This window comes from Stegastes partitus, unplaced genomic scaffold (genome assembly GCF_000690725.1).
Source record: "Stegastes partitus isolate 25-593 unplaced genomic scaffold, Stegastes_partitus-1.0.2 Scaffold9, whole genome shotgun sequence".
NCBI lineage: Eukaryota > Metazoa > Chordata > Actinopteri > Pomacentridae > Stegastes > Stegastes partitus.
In genome coordinates this window covers 364,247-390,833 of record NW_007577740.1, presented here as the reverse complement: position 1 = coordinate 390,833, position 26,587 = coordinate 364,247, and the positions used below count along the sequence as shown (strand labels likewise).

The 26,587-nt window shown below is 38.6% G+C and overlaps 1 protein-coding gene across 1 annotated transcript; it reads right to left on the bottom strand.

The window, feature by feature from the left end:
* Positions 1–3,340: 3,340 nt before the first annotated feature.
* On the bottom strand, positions 3,341–22,219 carry LOC103359610 (phospholipase B1, membrane-associated-like). Its single transcript, XM_008285030.1, has 41 exons — positions 22,192–22,219; positions 22,049–22,102; positions 21,478–21,538; positions 21,363–21,397; positions 19,856–19,940; positions 19,714–19,765; positions 19,232–19,312; positions 18,620–18,685; positions 18,467–18,528; positions 18,000–18,075; positions 17,755–17,862; positions 15,964–16,035; positions 15,757–15,834; positions 15,604–15,664; positions 15,137–15,195; positions 14,240–14,313; positions 14,088–14,131; positions 13,864–13,972; positions 13,475–13,526; positions 13,197–13,277; positions 13,039–13,104; positions 11,397–11,497; positions 11,139–11,220; positions 10,938–11,042; positions 10,351–10,446; positions 8,513–8,584; positions 8,231–8,308; positions 7,886–7,946; positions 7,338–7,396; positions 6,962–7,029; positions 6,831–6,874; positions 5,944–6,043; positions 5,793–5,844; positions 5,611–5,691; positions 5,466–5,531; positions 5,263–5,357; positions 4,948–5,029; positions 4,732–4,836; positions 4,540–4,635; positions 4,359–4,433; positions 3,341–3,834 (listed from the first exon to the last, which is right to left on the bottom strand). Exons 1-41 carry the CDS (start codon positions 22,217–22,219, stop codon positions 3,523–3,525), a joined length of 3,234 nt encoding a protein of 1,077 aa, XP_008283252.1. The 3' UTR covers positions 3,341–3,522.
* Positions 22,220–26,587: the final 4,368 nt, after the last annotated feature.

Genomic DNA, 26,587 nt, shown 5'->3' with positions numbered 1-26,587 from the left:
AATTTGGACTCATCAGACCAAAGCAAAGATTTCCACTGGTCTAATGTCCATTCCTTGTGTTCTTTAGCCCAAACAAGTCTCTTCTGCTTGTTGCCTGTCCTTAGCAGTGGTTTCCTAGCAGCTGTTCTACCATGAAGGCCTGATTCACACAGTCTCCTCTTAACAGTTTGTTCTACAGATGTGTCTGCTGCTAGAACTCTGTGTGGCATTGACATGGTCTCTAATCTGAGTTGCTGTTAACCTGCGATTTCTGAGGCTGATCACTCGGATGAACTTATCCTCCGCAGCAGAGGTGACTCTTGGTCTTCCTTTCCTGGGGCGGTCCTCATGTGAGCCAGTTTCTTTGTAGCGCTTGATGGTTTTTGCGACTGCGCTTCGGGACACTTTCAAAGTTTTCCCAATTTTTCCGACTGACTGACCTTCATTTGTTAAAGTAATGATGGCCACTCGTTTTTCTTTACTTAGCTGCTTTTTTCTTGCCATAGTACAAATTCTAACAGTCTATTCAGTAGGACTATCAGCTGTGTGTCCACCTGACTTCTGCACAACACAACTGATGGTCCCAACCCTATTTATAAGGCAAGAAATCCCACTTATTAAACCTGACAGGGCACACCTGTGAAGTGAAAACTACTTCAGGTGACTACTTCTTGAAGCTCATCAAGAGAATGCAGAGTGTGTGCAAAGCAGTAATCACAGCAAAAGGTGACAACTTTGAAGAAACTAGAATATAAGGCGTATCTTCAGTTGTTTTACACTTTTTTGTTAAGTACATATTTCCACATGTGTTAATTCATAATTTTGATTCCTTCAGTGTGAATCTACAATGTCAATAGTCATGAAAAGAAAGAAAACTCACTGAATGAGAAGGTGTCCAAACTTTTGGTCTGCACTATTTATCACATATATTTATTATTGTTACTATACTATCCATCCATTATCTATACACCGCTTAATCCTCATTAGGGTCGTGGGGGGGCTGGAGCCTATCCAGCCGACTTAGGGCGAAGGCAGGGGACACCCTGGACAGGTCGCCAGCCTATCGCAGGGCCACAATTAGAGACAGACAACCAAGCACACTCATATTCACACCTACGGACAATTTAGAATCACCAATTAACCTCAACATGTTTTTGGACTGTGTGGGAGGAAGCCGGAGAACCCGGAGAGAACCCACGCTGCACGGGGAGAACATGGAGACTCCACGCAGAAAGATTCCGGTGCCCCCACCGGGACGCAAACCGGCAACCTTCTTGCTGCGAAGCAACAGTGCTACCAACTGCGCCACCCTGACAGGAAATTAAGAAAAAACAGCTTAAAAGGAAAAATTTCAAAAATATCTGTCTTTTGTCTTTTAGTCATAAGGTCCCTAAGAACAGCTGGAAGAAACCAATAAAATTCGGACTCTGTGTGACAACTCATCTATGAAGAAAAGCACACATTGTGACTTGTCATTCAATTCGAGCCAGAGCAATCCTTTCTCCATGTTATATTCATAATTACAAGTAATTATTGAAGTTAACAGATCTGTAGTTCAACATGCGCAAATGTGTGCAGCTCTCTGCTTTGGAGACGTTCCTGTGGATTCTGCTCCTGACCAGGCTGACTCAGCATATGTAGGCTGCAGGTTTAAGCCTGTGTGTTGTATGGCGTAAAGAAAAAAAACATTTTCTCAGTTAAACCTGCATCCCACTCCTCATTACAGATGTCAAAGCAGGTGTTTTACTAATCTTTCTTTTTTTTTTAGAGTTGGAAAATTTCCACTGCTTTTTCATTTGATACAATACTACTGTACAAATAGTCTGTGACTAATGACTAAACAGTAGTAGTTTGTTCTTGGCTCCTCACCTTTTAAAATATCTTTTAAACAACACTAAGAAGAGAACTGACGTTTGCTTTAATTGATTAGGTTATCTATTTTGAGCGGGGACTTTGTTGCTCATTGTTTGTGATGAGTATGTTGTTTATAATTTTGTAATATAAAATTCAATAAAGATATTGTTTAAAACAAAAAAAAAAGAAGAGAACTAACTCAGAATTACTGTATGATTATTTATTGAATGCTTTTATGTTGACACACCACAATAGAATTGTATTTTAACGATCATTAAAAATGTTCTTTTTAACCAGTCATATGAAATTCATTGTATGCACTCAAAGGCCCTTTTATGGCAGATGATTGTATTTTTTTAACTGTAGTAGAGAGCATTATGCAACAGAATTTCATTCTAGTGCACTGTTTTTTATGCATGTGTGCTTGAATGACAATAACGTTATCTATCTATCTATCTGTCTATCTATCTATCTATCTATCTATCTATCTGAATTCGTCCACAGCTTTTATAGGATCCTGCTTTGAATATGTGAAAGAGCATTAAAGAGAACAAGACCAGATGGATGTCCATTTAATCATATGCAAAGGTATGTGGAAGGATAGTAATCATATTTCCTGTGACTTCTTGTAAGAATTTCTTCCACAGTGACAAGCAATAAATGTAGATATCAAATGCTTCTGTCACAATTTACATTTTGCACAACCTCAGAGGGGAAGTTGGGAAACATGTGACCGATGAACCGATGACACAATAGGTCCAGACAGATCACCACTCAGTAGTTCTGTGCTGATAATTCCAGTAGAGAAGTGTAATTTGCACTCATGAAATGATAAAAAGCAACAATATGTTTATCTTTTAAAGATACTTTGTAGTTTACCATCATAGTTCTGTTTAATACACACTGCTGAGGCTGTCCATAGATTTGCAGGTAATTTACCTAAGCACTGGACATATGAACTGTTTTCCCTGATTGTGTTGCAAGAAAACCAGTTAAATGTTTGCCAAAGTTATTACAAGTACATCCTTTGGGGAGTATAAATAAAACTGAATGACAAAAAAAACAAACTGGTGCCTAGGCATCCAATAGTTCCTGTGATGTCTTATTCAAAAACACCAATGTCAGCCTGCTGGTGGAGCTACAAGAAAAGTTAGGGATCAATAAAGTCAGGAGGGTTCATCCTCTGGAGAACAAGGCAGGGGACATCCTGGACAGGTCACCAGTCTTTCACAGGGCTGCACGTAGAGACAGACAACCAAGCACACTCACATTCACACCTACGGACAATTTAGAATCACTAATTAACCTTGACATGTTTTTGGACTGTGGGAGGAGAACCCGGAGAGAACCCACAGTGCAGGGGGAGAACATGCAAAATCCACGCAGAAAGAGCCCGGGTGTCCTCACCGGGACGCGAACCTGCGACCTTCTTGCTGCGAAGCAACGGTGCTAACCACTTCTCCACCTTACAGCCCGCAATACTCAGATGTTGTATCATATTTATTTCATCAATAAATAAAATTAGCAAAAAGAAATGTAAAATTTCTGTGCAGTACAAAACAGCTGCTGAAGAAAGTCAGACTTCAAGAGAAACAAAGTTTCCTTCCTCCCTGATGATTTTGTCAGGAAATAGTGAACCAGGTAGCCAGGACTGTAATGACATGCTTAATGCTGTGTTAGGATGCTGTGTTAGAGCCGTCTCATGTTGCTGATAACAAAACCAGTTCCTTCTTTCTTCTCTTTGATTGTCTGGCGTCGAGTGAAGGGCATAATAAGCCAGGCAACAACGATGCCAACCACTAAACTCGCAATTCCCACAACCACTGGCACCCACACAGATATGGAGGACGGACACTGGGGCACAAGGGTTGTTGATGTAGAACTGTCACTGATGGTAGTAGTAGTAGTAACTGGAGTTGTGGTAGCAGTAGCAGGGTTGGTGGTAGTAGGGATGTCGTTCGGTAGTAGACTGTTCATCGTAGTGAAGATGAAGGGACTGGTCTATAAGACAGATAAAATCGTTAGAAGCTACATTATCATCTGTTGTATCATATGTAAAATACACATACAAATTATTATACCGCAGATGAAAAAAACAACAACAAAAAAACACACTTCAATGCAGTGATTATGGGCTGAGGAAGTGTTCGATATAAAGTAGATTGAAATCTACAAAATCAAATAATCATATGATAACCATGAATAAAAATAGATAAAATATATCACCATGATATGTCATTCATCCTCACAATGAAACTTTATTTCAGAGGTTTTAATTTCAAAATGCCTTGTTAATTTTACACCATTTCCCCCCGTCACTGGTTTATTTCATAATTTCACTTTCTTCTATCAAAACCAGTCAAATGAAATAAAAATGATCTACTGTGAACTCTCCAACTGTGATAAGTAGCAAGATTAAAGTGGACTTTAAAGTGATTTTTATTCTTGATTTGAATAATTAAATAATAATAAGAAAAGATGAATAATGAGATTTTTCTACAGACTAATAAACCCTTCATAAATACCTTAGAGGGACAGTGAATCTTGGAGCGGTCATATGTGAAGTTGTTGTAGGCCTGCTTTCTGCCAACAGGCTCCAACTGTTAGGACAGAGACAGAAAATCTGTAAAACTCTAACCAAATGTTGCAGAGAAACACTAGGCACTCTGCTTCCCTTTGTTCGGCTCATTTCTGCCCAGAGCTCACCATGTTGTTCCACAGGGCGATGGCCATCTCAGCATGAGCCCGCTCGCTGATGTGGAAACAGTCGATGGAGAAGAAACTTGCGTCAGCCTCACCTTCCTTTTGAAAAAAAAAATAATACAAATTTCCACCATGGGTACATTTGTATTTGACTTATCCATTATTTGACTACATTTCTTTGTCTCAGTAACTTACTCCGATTAGAGGGATAAAGGAATTTTGTAAAAATGGCTGAAGCACAACAGCAAAGTCTTCTTTTCCTTCATAGCGATCTCCAGAAAGAAGATATTGCAGTTCAGTCTGTGATAAAAAAAAAAAAAAAAGAAAAGAAAGAAAATTGATGCGATGACAAAGGGAAGCCCATTTTTGAAAATATTTAAATGCTTTTTAGTCAAAGTTATTTGCTTTTACCTGGTACTTGTGATTGATTAGTTTCATGTTCTCCAGTTCTGGGGAGTTATCAAATGGGTTGATAACACAGGGACAGCTGGTCCTGTAAATGAAACATCAACACAAACATCATGTTTGAGCAATCTAATCTGCAGTACTAACAAACATTCCTTTGTTCAGCATTTGTAACCCTCACTCTGAGCTCTTTCTTAAGGAATACACCAGTGGCTATGCTTAATTCTTGTCGACTTTATGTACATGAACATTGTGTTCTACATTCATGCAGGACGATAATGAAACAGACAGAGGAATGGCAAAGAGAGCTACAAAACTAACCTCTGCAGTAGTGAACAGCCCAGTGTGTTCCTCTTAACTGTTCTTAACGGATCTATTTGCAAAATATCCACAACATTAACCAACAACCTTGGTACCTAAAGATACAGAGAAAGGTGAGGGACAGGCATAAAATTAGAACTCAGTTAAACTGAAGATGGACATATCTTGCATTAATTTTTAATTATTTTTGAAGTACAGCTCACCTCTTTGTAAAGCATGTCCAAGGTGAGCATAAGATGGTGGCTGTAGTTCTTGGGTGACAGGTGACTCTACAGAGATAATATATTATAATATAGTTGCATAATGAATTGTTATTTGGGTACAGTGCAAGCATTTCAAGCAACTTACTTGGTCTAAGCAGTAATTGCAGAGATCATTTCCCCCTATGAATATTGTCACAAGCTTCCAGTCTTTTTCAAAATCCACCTCCTGTGTAGCATGGGTACCAAACATGGGCATTAAAAACAGATAAAGTTACACTCAGGCATGCAGAGACTTATGACAGAGGCAGAGTTTTGAAGAAGCCCCACCGTGTTTTCTCTCATGGCCTTGATGAGTGCTTCAGCTTGTGCTGGAATTGCTCTGTGATGCCATGAGTACAGGAGTAAATGTTAGAGAGATGCCAGTGGGTTGTTAAAAAAGTTTTACTCAGGCGGAGGAAATACAGGAATGTGTACGTACGAGGTCTGAGCTCCACTTGCAGCCATGTTGAAGCCCTTCTGCCCGAATCCCAGACTTGTGGAGAACCCCTTTAGAGAGGGGTTGAACTTCTTTAGGATGTCTGAGGAGATGGAGAAAAAGGAGAAAAGCATCCAGTGATGGATCAAAGTGAGAAGCAGTGCACCAGTTTGCTATCACGATAGCAGTAAGGGTGAAAAGCTGACAAGTTTGCTCCTCAGTTACATAATATATTACTTTTGTTTAAAGCACTTTAACTTTGACTCCATCTGGCTCCAGAGAGAGTCTGTGGTGAAAACTAAGCTGGGGAAGATGTTTTTTAGGGTCTTACTATGTGTCAAATCAGATCACATATGTGGAACTGGGAAACAAAAGACCCTAGAAACAGAGGAATAACAACAGTAAGCAGTTAGGCTGTCCTTGCCGCGAGGTTTTGAAATGTGAGACTTCCCTTTGTTACATAGCTATATGTTTAAATGTGTGATACGTTGTTCAGACAATACCAGAACAACATGGAAATGGATAAAGTTGTTACTATTTACTTAGTCTGACTCACTGGATGTAGGTTGTAGGTATAAGCCTTCCATTGGCTGACAATCTCAGCTGGCAGTCAAGTCAAGTCAAGTCAATTTTATCTGTGTAGTTTACAACATGTGCCATCTCACAGCGCTTAACATGGTAAGGTATAGAGCTTACAAATTTAAACAGAGAACCCAACAATCCAAAGTCCAAATCCAGTCAACAGCTTTAAATAACTTTAAATAATACTAGCAAAATTTCTCTCCTGTAAACTGAAGATACACGCCCCCTGCATGATTTTGCAGAGGTTGTTATTTTCTGTTAAGTCCAATGAAAAATTAGGTTTTGCCAAACAATTGGCATAAACTCACTTGGTAGCGTTGTGACCTTCTCTAGCAAACTATCCCCTCCAATGCTGTAGGAGAAAGCCAACAAACATTAGTCTGGTTTACAAAATGTGACAATAAATGTAAACCGCATTTACACTGAAGACATGTCATACCTCCATGATACTCCTTTATAATCTCTACTGAGTTCAAATATGTTCTTTGCTTTAGCACCAGTGCCTGCCTGTGAAGAAAGGAAGACATGGTGAAAAGCCATAGAGAAAGTTTACCACGTCAGTGAACACTGTGAGACAGATCAAAATCATTTCTACATGAAAAGCTTTTTTTCTAGAACATAATGGTGATGATCGTCACCAGTGTAAGCTATCAGGCTTATACCAAAAAGTGATTAGTGAGTACACAGGTCATTAACACAAAACAAATGATTTTATGTGGATCACAGTTGGTGTTAACTGTTGAATGCTGCATTTGTTTAATTCATTACCTTCCTGTATTTGAATAAACTGAGGATCATGGTGTTATAACACTTACTGTTGTAGAGTCTCCTAATGCTGCCACCACCTTAATGTCCGCTGGTCTCAGCTTGTGAACTGTAGATAAAAGACATAAATGAGATCCAGTTCCTGTTTTCAGCATTTTGGAAAACTTTTGTTTGTGATTAGAGCATCTTGGTGGCACAAGTGTTTGCTTATATGAAATTAAGAAGATTCTGGATTGCAGATTTCAATCTATAGATTGGTTCTCATTGTCATGACCCCCCAGCCTCAGCCCCAGCCCTTGCCTGTCTCCCTCTCTTCTCCCTCCTCTCTCTCTGTCTGTCTGTCTCTCGCTCTCTGTCCCTCTCCCTCTCTCCCCCTATGCATCTCAGCACTAATCAAGGAAATTCACCCACAGCTACAACTCCGGACTCACCTGCCCACAGTCACCACAGCTCCCATAAAGACTCTGTTCTTTCCATCACAACCTGCCAGACCATAGACATTCCAAGTGCATGTTTCTGCCATTCCCCGCTCTGTCTCTAGCCTACATTCCCCCAGACACTCATTTTGACCAATGCAGAGATAATAATTTGTTCTGACCTGAAGTTGGTACAGCATCAGATGGAGCAAGGTCCACACAGGAGAAATCACTTCCCCAGTTCTGTAGGGAAAAGAAACATGGACATACAATGAATACATTTGAAAATTTAGCTTAGTTATATTTACCATCAGCTGTCTTTAGCTATATAGTTACTACTTGGAGTGTTTAGCTTTAAAAAAAAAAAAAAAAAAGGCATCAATATAGCAAAATGTATTCAAATAGTATGACTTGAATTAAGACATGAATTTTGATCTTATTTCTATCACTTGACCACTTATGCAACCCTATGAGAGACAGGCAGCCTGTTTAGAGGATACATGGTCATATGTTTATTTGGTACTTACTGTAATCGGTGGAGGTGTGGGGGAGGGACCAGAATATTCGTAATTGCTGTTGTTATAGGTCCGAAAATAAGGTGAAGTCTATAGAGAAAGATAAGAGCTTACATTATCTTAAACTATGTGGCTTCAACATTTAGAACATCTGTACATTCAAATGTCTATACTTTTAATGACAGAAGCCTGGAGAATTGATTTCATATCATTTTGTTTACTCACAGGATTTTCAAAACACATTCAGCAGCATTAATAGCACTGACTTTCTACTTAAACATCTATTTATCCTACCTTGGTCGGGCATTTCAGTTGAGCAGATACAGCAAAATCTTGTTCGTAAGTCTTATTGCCCAAAGGTTCCAGCTGTATGAGAAAAGCAGCATCATTCCACATTATTTAATAGGAAATACACGGTTATAGTAAATGTGATGATCATAACACAAGCACTTGATCATGTTTATAGTCCGTATTTAAATGTTGCGTGACTGTTGTTACTGGCAGATAGTTCCAGTGCGGCAAGATTTTGCCCCTACCAAAAGTAGTTCATGACGATATAATCATCAAAAATTACGTACACTCCTGATCAAAATCTTAAAACCAGTTAAAAAATTGCATGAATTTGCATTTTGCACTGTTGGATCTTAGGAAGGTTCTAAGTAGAGCTTCAAAATGCAAAAAGAAGAAATGGGAACAAGAGATCAAAGGTTGTGAGCAGGCAATTTATTGACAACAACAATTTAGCTCAAATAGGCTGTTCATCAGCTGATCAAAAGTTTAAGACCACAGCCTTTAAAAGCCAAAATCTGTCCAAAAGTTTGGATTCCATGTCATTTCCTGTCAAGTAATCACACTGTGAAGAGCTCTTGATGGCAAAGACAAAAAAGCTCACCGTCTTTGAACGTGGTAGGGTTGTTGAGCTGCATAAACAAAGCCTCTCACAACGTGCCATCGCTGCTGAGGTTGGACACAGTAAGACAGTCATTTTGCATTTCCTAAAAGATCCTCAGGGTTATGGAACAAAAAATCAAGTGGTAGACCCCAAAAAATCTCACTGGCGCTGAGCCGGAGGATCCGAATGGCTGTCTGTCAAGACATGGGTGGATCCTCGTTCCAAATTAAGGCCATTACTGGTGCTGACTGCAGCCCAATAACCATCAGATGGCATCTGCGAGGAAGGGCTTCAAAAACAAGAAACGTCTTCAAAGGCCAAGTCTTCTTCAATGCCACAAAACTGCCTGTTTGGACTTTGCAAGGGAGCACCAAACATTGGACATTCAAAGGTGGAAGAAAGTTTTATTCTCTGATGAGAAAAAAATTTCACCTTGATGGTCCTGATGGCTTCCAACATTACTGGCATGACCAGGAGATGCCACCTGAGATGTTTTCTACACGGCACAGTGGAGGGGGCGCCATCATGATCTGGGGTGCTTTTTCCTTCAATGGAACAGTGGAGCTCCAGGTTGTGCAGGAGTGTCAAACAGCAGCTGGCTATGTGGAGATGTTGCAGCGGGCATCCCTCATGACTGAGGGCTGTCGTCTGTGTGGTAATGACTGGGTTTTTCAGCAGGACAACGCTCCAATTCACAATGCCCGTCTGACCAAGACCTTTTTCCAGGAGAATAACATCACTCTTTTGGACCATCCTGTGTGTTCCCCTGGTCTTAATCCAACTGAGAACATTTGGGGATGGATGGCAAGGGAAGTTTACAAAAATGGACATCAGTTCCAGACAGTGGATGCCCTTCGCAAAGCCATCTTCACCACTTGGAGCAACTTTCCCACTAGCCTTTTAGAAACACTTCAATTTTTGAAGTGATCAACAATAATGGTGGAGCTACTCATTACTGAGTCAGTTTTTGACTCTTTAATTTCTGTTTTAGGAGGTTTTTGGGTTTTTTGAGCTGTGGTCGTAAACTTTTGATCAGCTGATGAACATCCTATTTGAGTTAAATTGTTGTTTTCAGTAAATTGCCTGCTCACAACTTTTGGTCTCTTGTTCCCATTTCTTCTTTTTGCATTTTGAAGCTCTAGTTAGATCCAACAGTGCAAAATGCAAACTCATGCAATTTTTTAACTGGTCTTAAGATTTTGATCAGGAGTGTATGTGCAAAATACTGTGTGCCATTTACCATGTTGTTCCAGAGAGCGCGAGCCATCAGGGTCTGGGCCTTCTGACTGAGATGGAAGCAGTCAGCACTAAAGAAGGAGCGATCAGGACGGCCATCCTGTGGAAAAGGTAAGGTAAATGCATTAAGCTTAAACCTACTAATTGTTGTCAATCAGCACAGTGACATATAAGATATATAAGATCAAGAAAAGATCATCAATCATTTGTTTCCACAAGAAATACAATTGACTGCATTTTTTCAGTGTTGGACGAGAAGATTGACTCCACTCTCTTGCTTGCAAAGTAAAAATGAGGCTATAGTCAGCAGCTGGTTAGTTTGGCTGAGCATAAGGATGGGAAATAGAGGCGGTCTGGTAGCCTGGCTGGCACACAGCTCCCCAGAACCACAGTCTCTTTACAAAACACTTAGTTTTTCATACAAAATAAATGAAACCAGATATCACATTAAGATTTTTGTTTACACTATGTACACTGTAATAATTCTGGTGCTAAATCCATGCTTAGACATTGGATAAGATAAACTCCGACTCAGGCTCCCTTCAAGTCTTTGCTATGTCCAACTGAGAAAGACAGAGCTTTATTACTCACCGGCAGGTGAGGGACATAGACTTCTCTGAAGAAAGGCTGGATGACCACAGTGAAGTCTGAGCGAGTGTCATACTGGCCTGTCTCCACAAGCTCACGCAGTACACGCTGAAAGATACACAAGTCATGATGATCAATGAGGGTCACCATAAAGTTTTTTTTGTTTTTTTTTTTTAAATCTAACCAGTTTGTTTTTTTTCTTACCTGATAGTCTCTGTTGAACTTCTCCAACATTTGAAGAGCATTAGAGTTGGGTTTCGGGAAGATAACACAAGGACACATATAACTGGCAAAGGAGAGATAGCAAGGTGTTATACCACTATTTCGGGTTAATCAATTAAATAATAACTAGAGGAAGTCATCATAGAAGCACACAAGATGGGATGAAAGCCCTTTACCCACACCACAAGACTTCTAAATGAAATTTTCAATATCTCAGTAAAAATATGAAGTGATACTCACTCTACCAGCCATGTTGGGCATTTAAGTGATGAGTCCATGTGCATTTCTCTTAGTGGTAATATATGGAGAGGCTCTACTAAGTTCACGAGAGCCCGAGGCACCTGAAAGAGATCAGCTTAGTTAATGCTAACAAACAAGATCAACATACAGTGGTAAACAAAAGTTCACATACATTTGAAAAGACCATGTGTATCATGGCAGTTTTGAGTTAAATTTCTATGATGCAATCATTAAAACATGTGTCTTTGGCATAATATACACTGTGTACACATATATGTGTATACATACGATACATATATGGAATTATCAGCTTTGCTGATGTAGAAAGTTGCTATTTAATTTTTCTTAGTGGCGTGACCTCTTAACGTTTCATGAGTAATTACGATTGACTGGTAACTCCTCTGAGCCAACTTAAATACAGTATCAGACAGCCAGCCACAAACGCTACAGTGGTAAAGTTTTAAGGAGCAAATCACTGACTTGAACAAGTCAGAAAAGTCCCTTGGAGCCATTTCAAAGCAGCTTTGGATCCCATCATCCGTGCAAACAGTTGTTTGTAAGTATAAGGTGTATGGACCTGTTGTTTCAATGCCACAATCAGGAAAAAAACACAAGCGATCACCTGCTGCAATTAGCCAGGATGATCAAGAGACAACCAAGAATCACCAAAAAGCAAGTTTCAAAATAAATTAAAAGCTGCTGGAACACAAGTGCCAGTGTCTACAGTGTTTTACATCACCATGGGCTGAGAGGCTGCTCTGCAAGAAGGAAGCTCTTCCTCTGGAAGAGAACCTTAAAGTTTGACTGAAGTTTGCTACCGATGGACAAAAATGCCTTCTGGAGAAAAGCTCTGTGGTCAGATAAAACAAAAAACAAGCTAATTGGCCTCAATAACCAGAAATATACTTGGGGGAAAATGGTGAGGCCTTCACACCATATCTACTGTTAAGCAAGGTTATAGTAACATTATGTTGTGGGGCTGTTTTGCTGCAAGTGGAACTGGTGCTTCATACAAAGGAAGTGGAAAACTACAGGAGGATTACGTCCACATTATTTATGAAAACTTAAACACATCAGTCAGAAGGTTGGGTCTTGGATGTAGTTGAATGTTCCAACAAGACAATAAGCCCAAACACACATAAAAATGATGAAGAAATGCATAAATCAGGCTAGAATAAAGGTTTTAGACTGATCTCTTACTTAAACTCCATCAAGAATCTGTGGACTGTGTTGAATAAACAAGTCAGTGTCAAAAAGTCACCAAAATTTGTTGAATTGCACCAATACTGTGGTCTCAGGTACAACCAGAAGCTTGTAGACAGCAACCAAAGTGCATAGCTAAGGTGAAAATGGCCTAAGTACGTTTAACCAAATATAATATTTATATTACATAGAATGTTTTTGACGCAACAGATTTTGTCGTGTGTCCAGAAGATCTATAATAAATGTATGAAGAAACCAAAATGCATGATTGTTTTCTTTTGTGACAAAGTGTGTTTCATGTGTTTCAATGATTCCGTTACAGAAATTTGAGTTACAAGAGCCTTTGAAAACTCAAGACTGCCGTGATATACATAGTCTTTAAACTTTTATTCACAGCTGTAAAGATCTAAAAACCTGGCATTATGTCTGTTGAGTTTACCTCTTTTTGAAGATAATCCAGGCTTTCACGAACATTCCGAACATAATTTTCTACAGAGTAGAGCAGCTGTAAACAAACAGGAAAACATTTTCAGGTTCATGCTCCTTTTGGCCCTTTCAAAAATGACTTATAAAATACTACTCCATATTAGTACTCACAGAATTGTAGCAGTGGTCACAGATGTCATTTCCACCAATAAAAATGGTGATCACCTTCCAATCTAATTCAAAGTTGATCCTCTGTAAACAAAAGAAGACAAGGGAACGTGAGCAGTGTTAGAGAGATTTCTTTGTTCTAGTTTATGTAAATTTTTTAAAACATAGTCAAGTGATACATTTAAACTGTATGTTTTTCCCAGTGGCAGCTTAATGCTGTTTATATGGTAGAGTTGGCAAATTTTAAAAGATTGGTAAAGAATAAATATCTATAAACTTACAGAATCATTCTTCATCCTTGCCACCAAGGCTTTCAACTGAGATGGTACTTCTCTTAAAACACAGAGACAGGAAATGATCCCAATTAAAAAGTAAAGTCAGTTCCCAGATAGCTAAAGGGACATTTCATCTAAATTTGAAATTCAATTACTTTTAGAGTGATTCGTTTTCAAAAAGCAGTGGATTTCATCACAGGACAACTTGACTTGTACAGAAAACATATCACTTATTGAACAAAACTGACAACAATCCAACTGGCAATAATGGCTAGCAATGTTGATGCATGTATTTACATTTCAGATGTCAATCCTGTTGAATTCTAATAACAGTGGCAGATATTTGTGATTTAAAATAGTCAAACTGTGCTGGGAAGGCCTCAAATAGGACTCACCTGCTTTTTGATCCTGCCACAGCTTGGTTGAGGAAAGCTTGAGGCGTGTGTGGACTGCCCGTACCAAGAGAATACCCAGTCAGGTCGGGGTTGAAATATTTCAAGATGTCTGTAATAAGAAAGAAGCACCAATAACATTGAAAGATTTGAAAGCGCTCAGTGACAATGCCCAACCCAGAGCACCATGTTATGTGAACAATACACAATTCATTAAAAAGACTTACTGGGCAGAGTGGTGACAGTTGTTAGGTTTTCTTCTCCACCAATACTGCAAACATACATATAAATTACTTTCTAGTTAAAGAAATGTCAGTCAACACATGACATTAACATTATTCTGCAATATTATGTGATAAGCTGAAGAGTCTTAACCGACCTCCAAGATAAACCTCTGTACTGACGCAGGACATCCAGTATATTATTCTGGCTGGATGCAATCCCATTCCCTGCCTGAAAAATGGAACAGAACAGTGTTTCAGCAACATTATGAGCAGCAGTGTATGACTTACATCAGTATATCTGATGCACTTTGTTCAGTCTTTTCATTCTCTCTTTATAAAGTTACATAATGCATCGTCTAAATATCCACTTCTGTACTGAGATCTTTGCACTGTTAAAAACTGGTATGTAATTAAGTGTACTTTCACTGTTTTAAAATCTATAGATTATCTGTTAGTAAATCTGACAAATTATAGTAACACCCTCCAACCCATGCACATTTTGCTTTGCACCAGAGGGTAAATAACTGTTGATATTGAAGGTATTATAACAATCAATGGTGATCCTCTTGAAAATGTGGAAGAGAAAAGAGACTGAGCTCAGTGCCTTTTTACATGACAGGACGCATCACAATACACCAGCCTATTTAAAGGTCCAGTGTGCAGGAATTAGGGGGATCCACTAGCAAAAATGGATGCATATTTACAATCATGCTTCTATTAGTTTATAATAGCCTAAAAATTAAAAAAAAAAAATTGTTGTATTTGTTAAATTGGAGTGACACCTTCATATCTACAGAGGGAGGAGGTCCTCCTCCACAGACCCCACCATGTTGTTTTGCCATCTTTTCATCTGGTATGACAGCATTTTCAGTTTTTTCAGTAATTCAGTTTTTGCATTTTTAGCAACCACCTTAGGTTCTACCACATGGCTGGACGGGGCAGATGAGGTGAGGATTATTTAGTTTAGCGCTAGATGCCACTCAGTCCAACTCACTGGAAAAGTTTTGGATTATTATCATTTGATTATTTGCAAAATTAACAAAATCACTCACCGTCAAAGAATCTCCCACAGCAGCCACAACTTTGATGTCCCCAGGCCTGAGTTCATGGACTGAGAAAATACAGAAGAAAGCCTTGATCATTGAAAATAATAAAGGCTGTCAAATTCCTCAGTAGAACACTGCAGGACTTTCAGAGACAATATGTGATGATACTTTATCCACAGTTATAATAAATACAATAATACGGCAATAAAACCTCTTCAAGTACTCTACAGTAGGATTAGGGTACTGTGAACTGCAGTTTGAAGGTTACAAGCTACTTTATTTAACACTGTAAAAATTTATCAAATGCAATCTTAGTGTCTAAGTGTTAATGGACATGAAAAACAACACATGAATACAAATTATGAACAACGTCTGTCTGTTTCATTTGATATCATTAATCATTATTTTATTTATTTGCCAATATAAAGCCAACCTGTTTCCTAATAAATGCCCATACATATAAACCCTTTTACCTGAAGTGGGTATGGAGGCTGAGGGGCTGAAATCTTCACAAGGCATCTCAGTCCCTGTATCCTGAACAGAAACATGGAGCACAGTCAGAACTAGAAAGGAGGCGTACAGCGCTGCCACAGCCACCATCTGATCCGGCTGGAGACAATACTCACTGTCTGAAGGAAAGGAGAGGCATCGCTGCTGTGGTGATATGAAGGAGAGTTTCCCTCCGTCCTCAGGAAGGGTCGGTCCTTGGGAAGGGACACAGATAGTCGAAGAGAGGAGGAACAATATTAGCATGGTACATAGAACATTATGTCCATTGACAGACTGGCATGCGGATTTAACTGTCTGGGTGTGGGTTTTACATATTTACTCACCTCAGTTGGACATGGCAATGTGATGATATTTTCATTGTCTTCTGTTTTATGGTGGTCAAGTGTGGGCTGCAGCTGAAAGACAGAAAGCTCATTGTTCTCATGTTTGCTCTCCTGACAACAGTAGCTGAGTGTGAAAGAAAGAGGTTTAGAGAGAAGTTAGGGGCAGTAAGCGGATTTCACTTTGACTGCTTCAGGCCTCACCAGGTTTGTCCACATCTGCAGCATCAGTTGATCAGTGTGCTGTGACACTTCAGACTCAGAGAGAGGCTTCCGACCCTGTTGAAAGAGAAGATAAACTGTAAAGCCTCCTGTGTGTTTTGCTGTGTGTTTGATATTGCACCACAGTTACTCATTCTAAGCAGTTCACTACTTTTATTTATATATACATTCAGAAAAAATACCAAGTTCTGGACGATGGGGACCTCAGTGGTGCGTACGGCCATGTTACTGCCCCACACTGCGTTTTGATCAACTTATTTATTTGTTATTACTAGGCTAGGCAGTTGGTTTATACAAATGAAGCACTACAGATTGGCTTTTTGTTTAGTTGGATAATTTTTCTCTGTATTTTGGTTCTCCCTCCTCCCCCCGCCCCCCGGCAGCTCTCTGTGGCCCCCCTGTTGAGAACCACTGGTGTAATAAATAGAAAATAGACCCTGGTTCAGAAGCAGTGGAACTGGACTGATTATGTTTTATTTTTAAACCCATTGTTAGTTTGGGCTGCAGGGGTACTGCTGACTGTGTCTTTTATGTTTTCTTAATGTTAAAATCTGGTTTTGACTTTAATTAGTCAGAAAGGTAGCTGTTGTAATCAGGAAAAGTTAGTGTTTTTTAAACAATGTATTTATACAGTGTGTATTTAAATTCTTTGCTTTTTAATAAAAGCTTATCGCAAAAGGCCTGATTATTTTTCTGGCTTCTAACATGAAGAGATAGATGAATAGGATTTTTTTCAAAACATTTCAACCGGCCATCTTCCAAACTACCTTACAGTGTACTGAGCAGAGACTCCTAAGGTGCTATCTGCTGTATTCCCCCCAGTGTTTTTCATCCGGTGATTGAACTCTCCAATCTCCAATCGCACAGGTGTAGCTAACAAAATGAATGACAGAAACATTCCAACATGCTGCTTTAGTTTAAATGTGCTCGCTCACTGTAATACTGCCATAGCATACTGTGAGCCTCGAATTAATACGAGCCATGGTAATGTTATTAAGATCTGTGCCTTAATTAACAAACAGCTGAAACCAAGGGGATTGATGATCTAGTCAGGATTTCCAAAACGTTGACCCAACTACTGTGAGTAAGACGCATTCTTATGTACAAAGTAGATTTTTGCATTTGTAATACTTTCTTGTTGCACAAATAAACACAGATCAGCTGTAACATTTGAACCACCTGACAAACATGCTGGGTAAGTCCCCTTCATGCCTCTGGAACAGCTCTGAGCCATCAGGCCATGGACACAGCACCTCTTGGGTGTGCTTGGCCTTCAGTATTTAGGTGGGTAATACGTGTCAAAATAACATTTACATGAATGCAAGGACCCAAGGTTTGTCAGCAGAACATTGCACTGTGACAAGATGAATGATGTTATACACTTCACCTGTCAGTGGTTTTAATGTTGTGGCTGAATGGTGTACATCTTAAACATTTCAAAAGCCCATTCTGAAAAATAATCACAGCTCTCATTTCCTCAGAACTAATACGGACATGGAGATGCCAGTGCTGCAAGAGAGGGGATCTATAGGATTACTGGTAGAGTTATAGTATCAGTGGAATGTAACTCACGGTAACAGATGATGGGTGTTTGATGTAAGGGCTGTCCTGCAGAGTGACAGCAAAGTCGTCTCTGTCACTGTACCACCGCTTCTGTACCATAAGCTCATCCAAGGATTCCTGCTCAGTGAAAAAGAGTTCAAGATCAGCATTTTCCTTCAAGAGGTCAAATATTCATGATTTCAGGCTCGATCAAATACACCAGCACCACAGGTCAAAACGTAGTAGCAATATGTGGATATGAATTATGGACAAACCTGCAGAGCTTGAGTCAGCATGGCCCTCATAAGCCTGAGTTCTCCTTCACTCTCTATCTCCACACCAGGACACATTCTATTTAGTGAGACAGATTTACTCATTAAAGTTTCACATGTATCTTTATGTTTAAAGAAAAAACTCTGACAGTAAACAATAAAAAAGACAAACTCAAAAAGAGTGTTGAAGGAAAGCAGAGTCAAGAGATTAACAGCAGAACATTCATTCTGTGAGTGAACACGATTACAATGTCATTCTGTACTGTCATGCTGCCCCATCATCTCTTCTTTTTTTGCTTTATTATGCTTGATTCTTAGTTCTCTCTTTAGAAAAACAGATCTGAGTTCATTTTACTTTATAACACATGAAAGCATCTGTTTGGATGTCACAAACTGAGAGTCTTTTTATTTAGCCAGTGAAGAGGTAGAATGTTTCAGGGGACAAAATGTCATTTTACAGTCTAACTTACTTGCTCTGCATAGTGTCATGCTCTCCATCCCATAATGCAACACTGACGATGGTCCGTTTCAGCTGCAACACAATGAAGTGAAAAAAAATAGTCAAGAGTGGTAATACTATAGTAACAAAAGACTGATAATACATTAGATTATGTGAAATCTACCTGAGTGTGCAGCAGCTGCAGAGCATCATCCACCTCTTCAACGACTGATCTGATAACAGCTGAGACCTGCAGCACAAACACAACAGTCTGACACTGCACGGACCTTGGCCAACTTTTGTAAGCTTAGCATGATTTGCTTAACTGTCTGTAAAGACAAAAATTGCTGAACTTCTTCACAAAATAGTCATCTGCAGGGAATGGAAAAAATAACTGTACAATGTATTTTCATTGTACAGGTAGCATCACATTACTTCCCCATGTTCACTCTTCTGGTCCTTTTAGAAAATGTTGGTCATTTTGAATCAAATGACAACAAATGCTAAATATCTGAAGTAACATACAGAATGCAACACTTGTAATTGCAAACCTGAAATCAAGGTTTCTTTACGATACACACGATCTACTTTGAGGATGTTTCAGACAGAGTCTGACACAGGTAACATAGACTCTGTGACTTCAGTGTTTGAGGCAACTTAGTCTTGGAAACATGGAAAAACAAGTGACTTAGACTCTTGGCATTGAGGTCTTAAGCTCAACTTTAAGCTCAACAATAATAACAGTAATGATGATGATGAAGACATTATCATCCATACTACGGTTTTTACTAGTTACCTGCTGCTGCTCACAGGCCCACAGCTGGTCCACCTGAACAAAGAGAAGCACCAGCTTCCAGTCTCGATTTACATCAATATCCTGTTGGGGGGAAAAAATCACAACAATCACTTTAAAGCTGTTGATAACACTTTGCATATTTGGTGGGCGTGTGATATCAAACTGACTTTCCATTTGGTCTGTATTTTCTTACTAATTATGAACAATAGATTAGTGCAGTTCTAAATAACTAATTCCAATAATTTGGAACCTTAAAGCTTTTTTTTTTTTTTACAGCAGGTCAGCTGTTGTTTAAACATACAGTTTAGCAAATATTTAGTTTTCAACAATAAAATAATATATTCCTCAAAATTGATACCAAATAATACAGCTCTTTGCAAGACACCCCCTCAGACTTTTGTTTCAAGTCAGGTGATTATATAGATGGAAGTGAAACGGAAATAAATAAACCTTGAGGTTGGACAGTTCCTGAGAACACCTACCTGGATGTTGTTTAGGTACAGAGACACTTCTTCTGCCTGCTCCACCAGTGTGCTGCAAAGAGAAAGTCACATGGATGGAAAAATAAAATAAAATCCTCGGGTAGTTAGTTGCATATTTCTCATATATCAGAGAGTGCTGTACCTGTGCTGGAGAAACTGAGGGATGAACAAATTTGTTTCATCAGCAAGATTAGAGATCAGGTCAGGGTTGAACATGGTCATCAGCTCTGATGGAGGGAGAGGAACAAGTTTAACTTGTAGGTGAACATAATGGAGCTTAGACAGTTTAAACAGGTAGTTCAATGACCGAAAACTAATCTGCAAATACTTTGAATTTGCAGATTAGTTTTAAAGCACAAATTCTAAATATCTTCTTATTTCCGAGAAGGTGATTGGCTGCAATCTGCCTTCTCTCCAGGACCTTCATGCCTCCAGAACTCTGAGGTTAGTGGCTGACCCTTCCCACCCTGGACACAAACTTTTTCAAACACTCCCCTCTGGCAGGAGGCTTCAGTCCATCAGGACCAGAACCTCACACCACAAAAACAGTCTCTTTCCGTCTGCCACTGGCCTCATGAACAATGCCCAGGACCCCCACAGACACCCCCGCCCCCTCAATATCTGTATAAATGTAAATAACGATATATCAACACCCTCAAAATTCCTGTAAATAACACTACTGGTCAATGGTTCTTATTTAAATTCAAGTTTGATTCTTTGCACTATTACAGTTGTTTGCACTATTACAGTTATTTTATTCTAGTACTTTATTTTACTGTATATTTATTGTTTACTCTACACTTGGTGTTTTTTTTTTGTTTGTTTTTTTTTGCACCAACCATAACAAGTTGAATTTTAATCCCGACAACAGTGTTTTCTAAACCGTCATCCATATTAAATAACTGTCGGCTCTTATCATCAAAGCTTTCAAGCACTGGCAACCTTGTATGTTTAATAATTAATTAGATAATGCCACAAAGTCAGTCCAAGTAATAAACACATTCAGCAATAAAAAAACACAAATATCTAGATTCTAGTGAAACATATTTTTAGGTAAAACATTAGAAGGTTACAGTTTTAACAAGGTTGCAAATCCAGGATGGACATTTTAATCAGAGGTAATTAAATGTTAAACGATATTTCAGTCAACAACTGTGAACTTCCTGCTTTATGTCAGTCAGTATTTTATCTGTAGGCGGCACAGTCTGTCTGTGTGATGTGCTGTACTTGTTATTTCATGAGCAGCTTTCACTAAGATAACAGTCTGCAGGCCTGGTGTGCACTGTATGATGAGTGTATTGGGGTTCATCACTTCACATGATAACATTTAGAGCCAATATCAGTGTAGTAAAGATAGCACACAGTAGTGTAGAAGATGCTCATATTAACATAACTAGATAAGGGTATTTGAAGTTTAAAGCAATTCTAGAGAGAGTGAAATTTGAAGCAAGGCAGTTGGTTCCTTTTTATATTGCTCTTATTAAAGACATTTATTAATTCTAATATATATAAACATATTGGAGTTTTCCTACTAAGTGCCATTGGAAGGCATCAAAAACAAGAGCGAGCAACCTGAACATCTTAAGCATGCACTAACTGAAGAACTTAACATATGAACAGATAAAGCTTTGCAGAATACAGATACATACCTCTGAGTTTTGATGTGACTTTGGACAGGTCGGTGCTGCGGAAGAAGACCACAGTGTGAATTTCAGACTCTAGAATGTAAATTTCACCGTGTAGCTGAAGCTGACCTGTGCTCACCTGTGCATGGTAAGTCCAATGGAAGAAAGCACCGCCACATCTGAGGGCTTTACACTGGCAGCTTGAGAGAAAGAGAAAAAAGGGTTTCATTGGTTGCAAATCAGAAATGGTCTATTACTGTACTGTATGTGGGTAGATAAATAAAAGAGCTGGCAGTCTTAGTGAAAATGTGATATTATTGTGAAAAGCAATCAAGGGTGGAAGACGTGTATAGATCCTTTAGTTAGTCAAAGTGACGATTCCAAAATATGGCATAAAAGTCACAGACTCAAAACTGTTCTATCAGCAAAGGGTAGTAAAACTATCCAAAGGATTCACTGCGCAGAATACCCTATTTGGAATGATACACAAATACAATATGGATCACTATTACTGAAGTATTAATGTGTGTTTGTGTTGATTTTCAGGATGCATCAACTGTAAAAGATGGTAAACTCCTACTTCACTTTAAATAAACCCTCAAAACTGAAAAAGAAGGTTTCATCCAAAATACATAAACCCCCATCGTACTCCACTTATTCCAAATAATTAAGAAAAAACTGTATGCAAATCTAGTCTCTAACTGAATTACCTGTTGACGGAGGCGGGTGAGAGGGGACCATCGGAGGACAGGGCAGTCCAGCTGCTAAAAGTGTAAAGAGATTAAAAAGATTAAACAATGAGTGGAACATGTAGGAACAAGCATGACTATCCTGTATAAGTATTCTTCCTCACCTTTGCTCAAAATAATTCCAATTGACATCTCATTGGAGACACATAAACAGCACAAGACATGCTAAGATATAGATCAAGAATTTGTGGAGTAGCAAAGGCATATAGAAACAAATTCTAGCTCGCACATACACAACGGTGTAAATATGAGATTTTACACAAAACCATTAGATCGCCTCTTTTCACACATCATATTTGCTATTTATATTCTCTTGAGCAATTTAAAAACAATCATTCAGTGCAGATATTTAAAAAAAAAAAAAAAAATCTTCAGTAACAAGAGCGCCATGAGCACGAGATTTAACAACATTAAAAGTGGAGACCTGTTGTCCATGAGAAACCCAGCAGGGAGATCAGAACCAGCTCCTGAAGCATCCTCTCTCTGATTTTTGTCCTTTTTTTTACAGCTCTTTTTTCCTTTCCCTCTGCCGTTTCTGCAGTCAGCCGTCTTTCTCTGTCAACATCAGGTATACCTGTCTAGTATACATATCATAAATCTGTACAGAGGGGAGGGACTAGTCTATTTGTTTCAAGGCCACCGCTGTAAAGTTTTATATTAAAACAATAACACAGGCAGATTGACAATGATATTAATGTGATTCTACTTCAAGGCTGTCAGGGAGTTTTTACTTTACTTTTTTACTTTAACTGTAATTGTCATCATTTGTTGGGTAATAATAAATAAAAACATTAACCAAACCATAAATACTAAGTAACATGTTGTATTTATCAGCTACAGATCTACAGTTACACTATAATATATTTCACTGGACCGTGAAGACAGTTGCAAAAATAGGGTAGCTTTAGCATTTCTCTTTAGCATTTCTTTGTTAAAAGAGCAATTCATTATCTGCTGTACACTTAGATAAGATACGAGGCTAAGGTCTCGTTTACCAAGATATATAGTTATGCTCTTTATCTGTTTAAAAAAATTATCTGCACATCTGCATGTCCCTTAAAAGTAGAAACTTCAGTCTGGGTTTTGTGTCAGAACTGCGTAATCGACTGAGCCTGTAGTTTGTACGTTTCTAAATTTGTAATCCTAGTGTTCTTAATTACATTTATTTTGTTTGGTTTTTTTAAGTTTAACATATAGCCATCCTGAATGTGGAGATGTTAACTGCAGTTAAACAAATGATTAGAATCTGACTGACAAGAGCTGTGACACTTTTTACACATACAGCTTCGGAAACCGTTTGTCTTTTGTGCCTATCCATTTCAAAGCTTTTGAGCTTCTGGCTTTTTGGAGTATGTGTTGAATTCCTATCACACTCACGAAGACACTCAAGAGATCACTGCTGGTTGTTTTGTGGGTGGACAGAGCAAGGCCAGCCATTTCCACTCTTTATGCTCTATGCATTTCCAAAATGTTGAGCTGTTTCTTTAAAACTTAATATTCAGAATATGTGTTTGGCGTGTTTGACTTGTGCCCTCAAGTACAGCAGATAAGGTCAGGAATCACACCACTTTGTGGGGTAATGCTTCAACTGTGAGTGGTTGTTTTCCTGTTGGTGTGATGAGGCAAAATAGAACAGGGGCAAAGGGGAAAAGATTATCTTGGTTATTACTACAACGGGCTTGCACCATCTCTATCTTTAGAGAGAAAATCATCCATTTCCCACAAACTATGCTCCTTGGTTGCTTCACATAAAACAGTAGATCATTCTGTGTTGTGTAAATCTAGAGAATTAAACTTAAGTTTGCATCAAATAGATTTACTTTATCCTTTATACTATTGTTTGAGACACCAGTGGCAAGATGAAAGTTTTGGGTACAACCTTAATAAGACTGTAAAATCCATTTTTCTGTGGAATGTTGTGTGATGTTCAGCCTTCTAGTGGTTTGATTTTCATGAAAGCCCATTTAATGTGTTAGTAACAGTAGAAAACACCTTAACAAACTACATCACTACAATGCAGTAAGGTAAATTGGTCCTTTTATATTTTACGTAACAGAAATGCACAAGTGTTATAAACCTTGACGATCTCTTATCTCACTGCTGATTAGAGAGGTACGGTAGGCCATAATCAGTTTACCTGATTTTTTACTACTTATGTCCAATAATTACAGACATTATCAAAGCTGACAGCAGATTCTGAATGCTCTGAATTATGACCACAGTGAACTCCAATCATGATTACTGTAATCCTGATAGAAGGTTGTACCGCCTTTACAGTCTGTTATCGTCACTCAAGGACTGCACCTCTGCATGACCCCCTACCTGAAACATGATATTATCTCCCCGATCGGTGCTAATCTTTAAACAGACTTAGCTGGGTTCACCAAGCTGTCCTGTAGTTATACTTAAAACACATGATATGTACAGCCAGTTAAAAACTAATCTGCCTACCTGGTATTGAAGCACCAGCTTCCTTCTTTCTCGCACTAAATTTTTCAGTTTAATTTTGTTTTTGTCTCTACGTTGGGAATTGCAAATTCATGTATTATAAATACACTAGAACGATATGATGTATTAAATAAAAATCAAATGTTACATTTCTATCTATCCATTTTCCTCCGCCTATTCTGGGTCGGCAGCAGTTACACATGTTTTGGGGGATTTCTTTCAAAGAACAAATAAAATGCCTCATTAGGGTAGATCTATATATATGATTGGCTGTTATTTGACATGTGACAGTGCTCCCCTCCCTGCAAATGTTCCACCAAAGCAATGCCCCCGTCACTTATTTGCATCCTTGGCATAACACCATCCAAGATGACTGTGATTGGTTTCAAGAAATAACATTATAAACATTATAACATGATAAACATTAACCCCCTTTAGCAGAAATATATTTAATAATCTAACTATTGGAGACTAAAATCAATGCAACAAAGCCAGAAATACCATCTATACTTCCATACATTTTTCTTCTTTATCTGCCTACATTGCATACAGTGCAACTACACTGCTAAAAGTTCTGTAAGTGATTCTGGTATGTTTTGCTTATAGCAGGTAATGTAGCCTCCAGCCAATTACCTCATGGACAGAGGAGGATGAAATAAATGTCCCATTTAAAGATTACTTTTATGCAAAGAGGAGGTGGAACTAAGTTTCATGGTTAAAGTGTCTTTTTTCCAGTTTTGAAATCATTTGTTAGCACTTTGGGGTATTTGTAAAAGAAAAAAATGGAAGTGGTTGGTTATTTTCCACAAAAATGACAATAAAATATCTTAAGACTCAGTTGAGTTAAGTGGAAAAACAAAGGAGGGGCTACAAGGGGTAACAGGAATTCACATATGATGCCAAGTAGAGCAAAAGACAACCAGATGGACCTTACTGATTAATGCTTTTCCAGGCAGCTCAGAAAACACAATTGTGATTTGAAACCAGATGGCAGTCAGTCATCCTAGAAGAGTGAGACCTCTTGTGTGGTATGCTGGGAAACTGCTTTGGTAACTTAGGGAAGGAGGTTTCTGAGTTTTTTTGTTTGTTTGTTTGATTTTCTACATCTGGTGAAGACATGTGAAATGCCTTGGAAAATAACATGCTTACTGAGCTGGTGAAGGTGGAGCCAGACAGAGTGTGGGTTTGAAACAAAAAGAGCTTGCAGTGAAGTATGTTGGACTGTTACACCTGTCTTTTCCATTCATCGTTCAACAAATGTCAGCCACATTATCTGGCAAATCCAACTATCTTGGTTTTGTTCATCTTGGTTGAAAGGTTAGCCTGTTATGTGACTGCAGGATCTTTTATATTACACAATGATAAGCAACGTTCTCTTGGCTGGGTAACACCCCAGACAGCGTCACCTGGATCAATGCTAAATTGGATTTTAATTGTTGATAACTAGTAAACAACATGCACTTTGTAGCATTAAAAAAGGTTGATGGCAGCTGACAAAGGACATGCCCAAGACTCTTTAAAATTCAGTGATGGGATATAACTAAGTACATTCAATCCTATACAGTGTTGAGATACCTTATTTAGATTTTATCCAACTTTATATTTATACTTCACTAAATTTCAAAGGCAAATATAAAATTATTTACTGCACTTTGTGATGATTACAGCTACATAGCTTAACATCTAAAACACACTATATGTTTAGCGAATAAAATCGCAGTCCAAATATACATGGATGTGTGTGAGACCAGGAATTTCAGTTTTTTTTTTCTTTGAGTGACCTTTTTTGATGGAAATATCACAGAATCCACAGCACTGTTATTAACTCATGTTTATGAGTAGTTTAGTTTGCAGAGCAGCAGTTTGGAAATGGCTCTAAAGTGAGTCTTAGAGGAATGTGTTTCACGTCAGCATTGCATACTCACTCCGTTGTCTAACAACAGAAACACAAAAATATGTAAATGAGAACAGCTTTACTGGGAATCCATCCATTATCTATACACCACTCAATCCTCACTAGGGTCGCGGGGGGGCTGGAGCCTATCCCAGCTG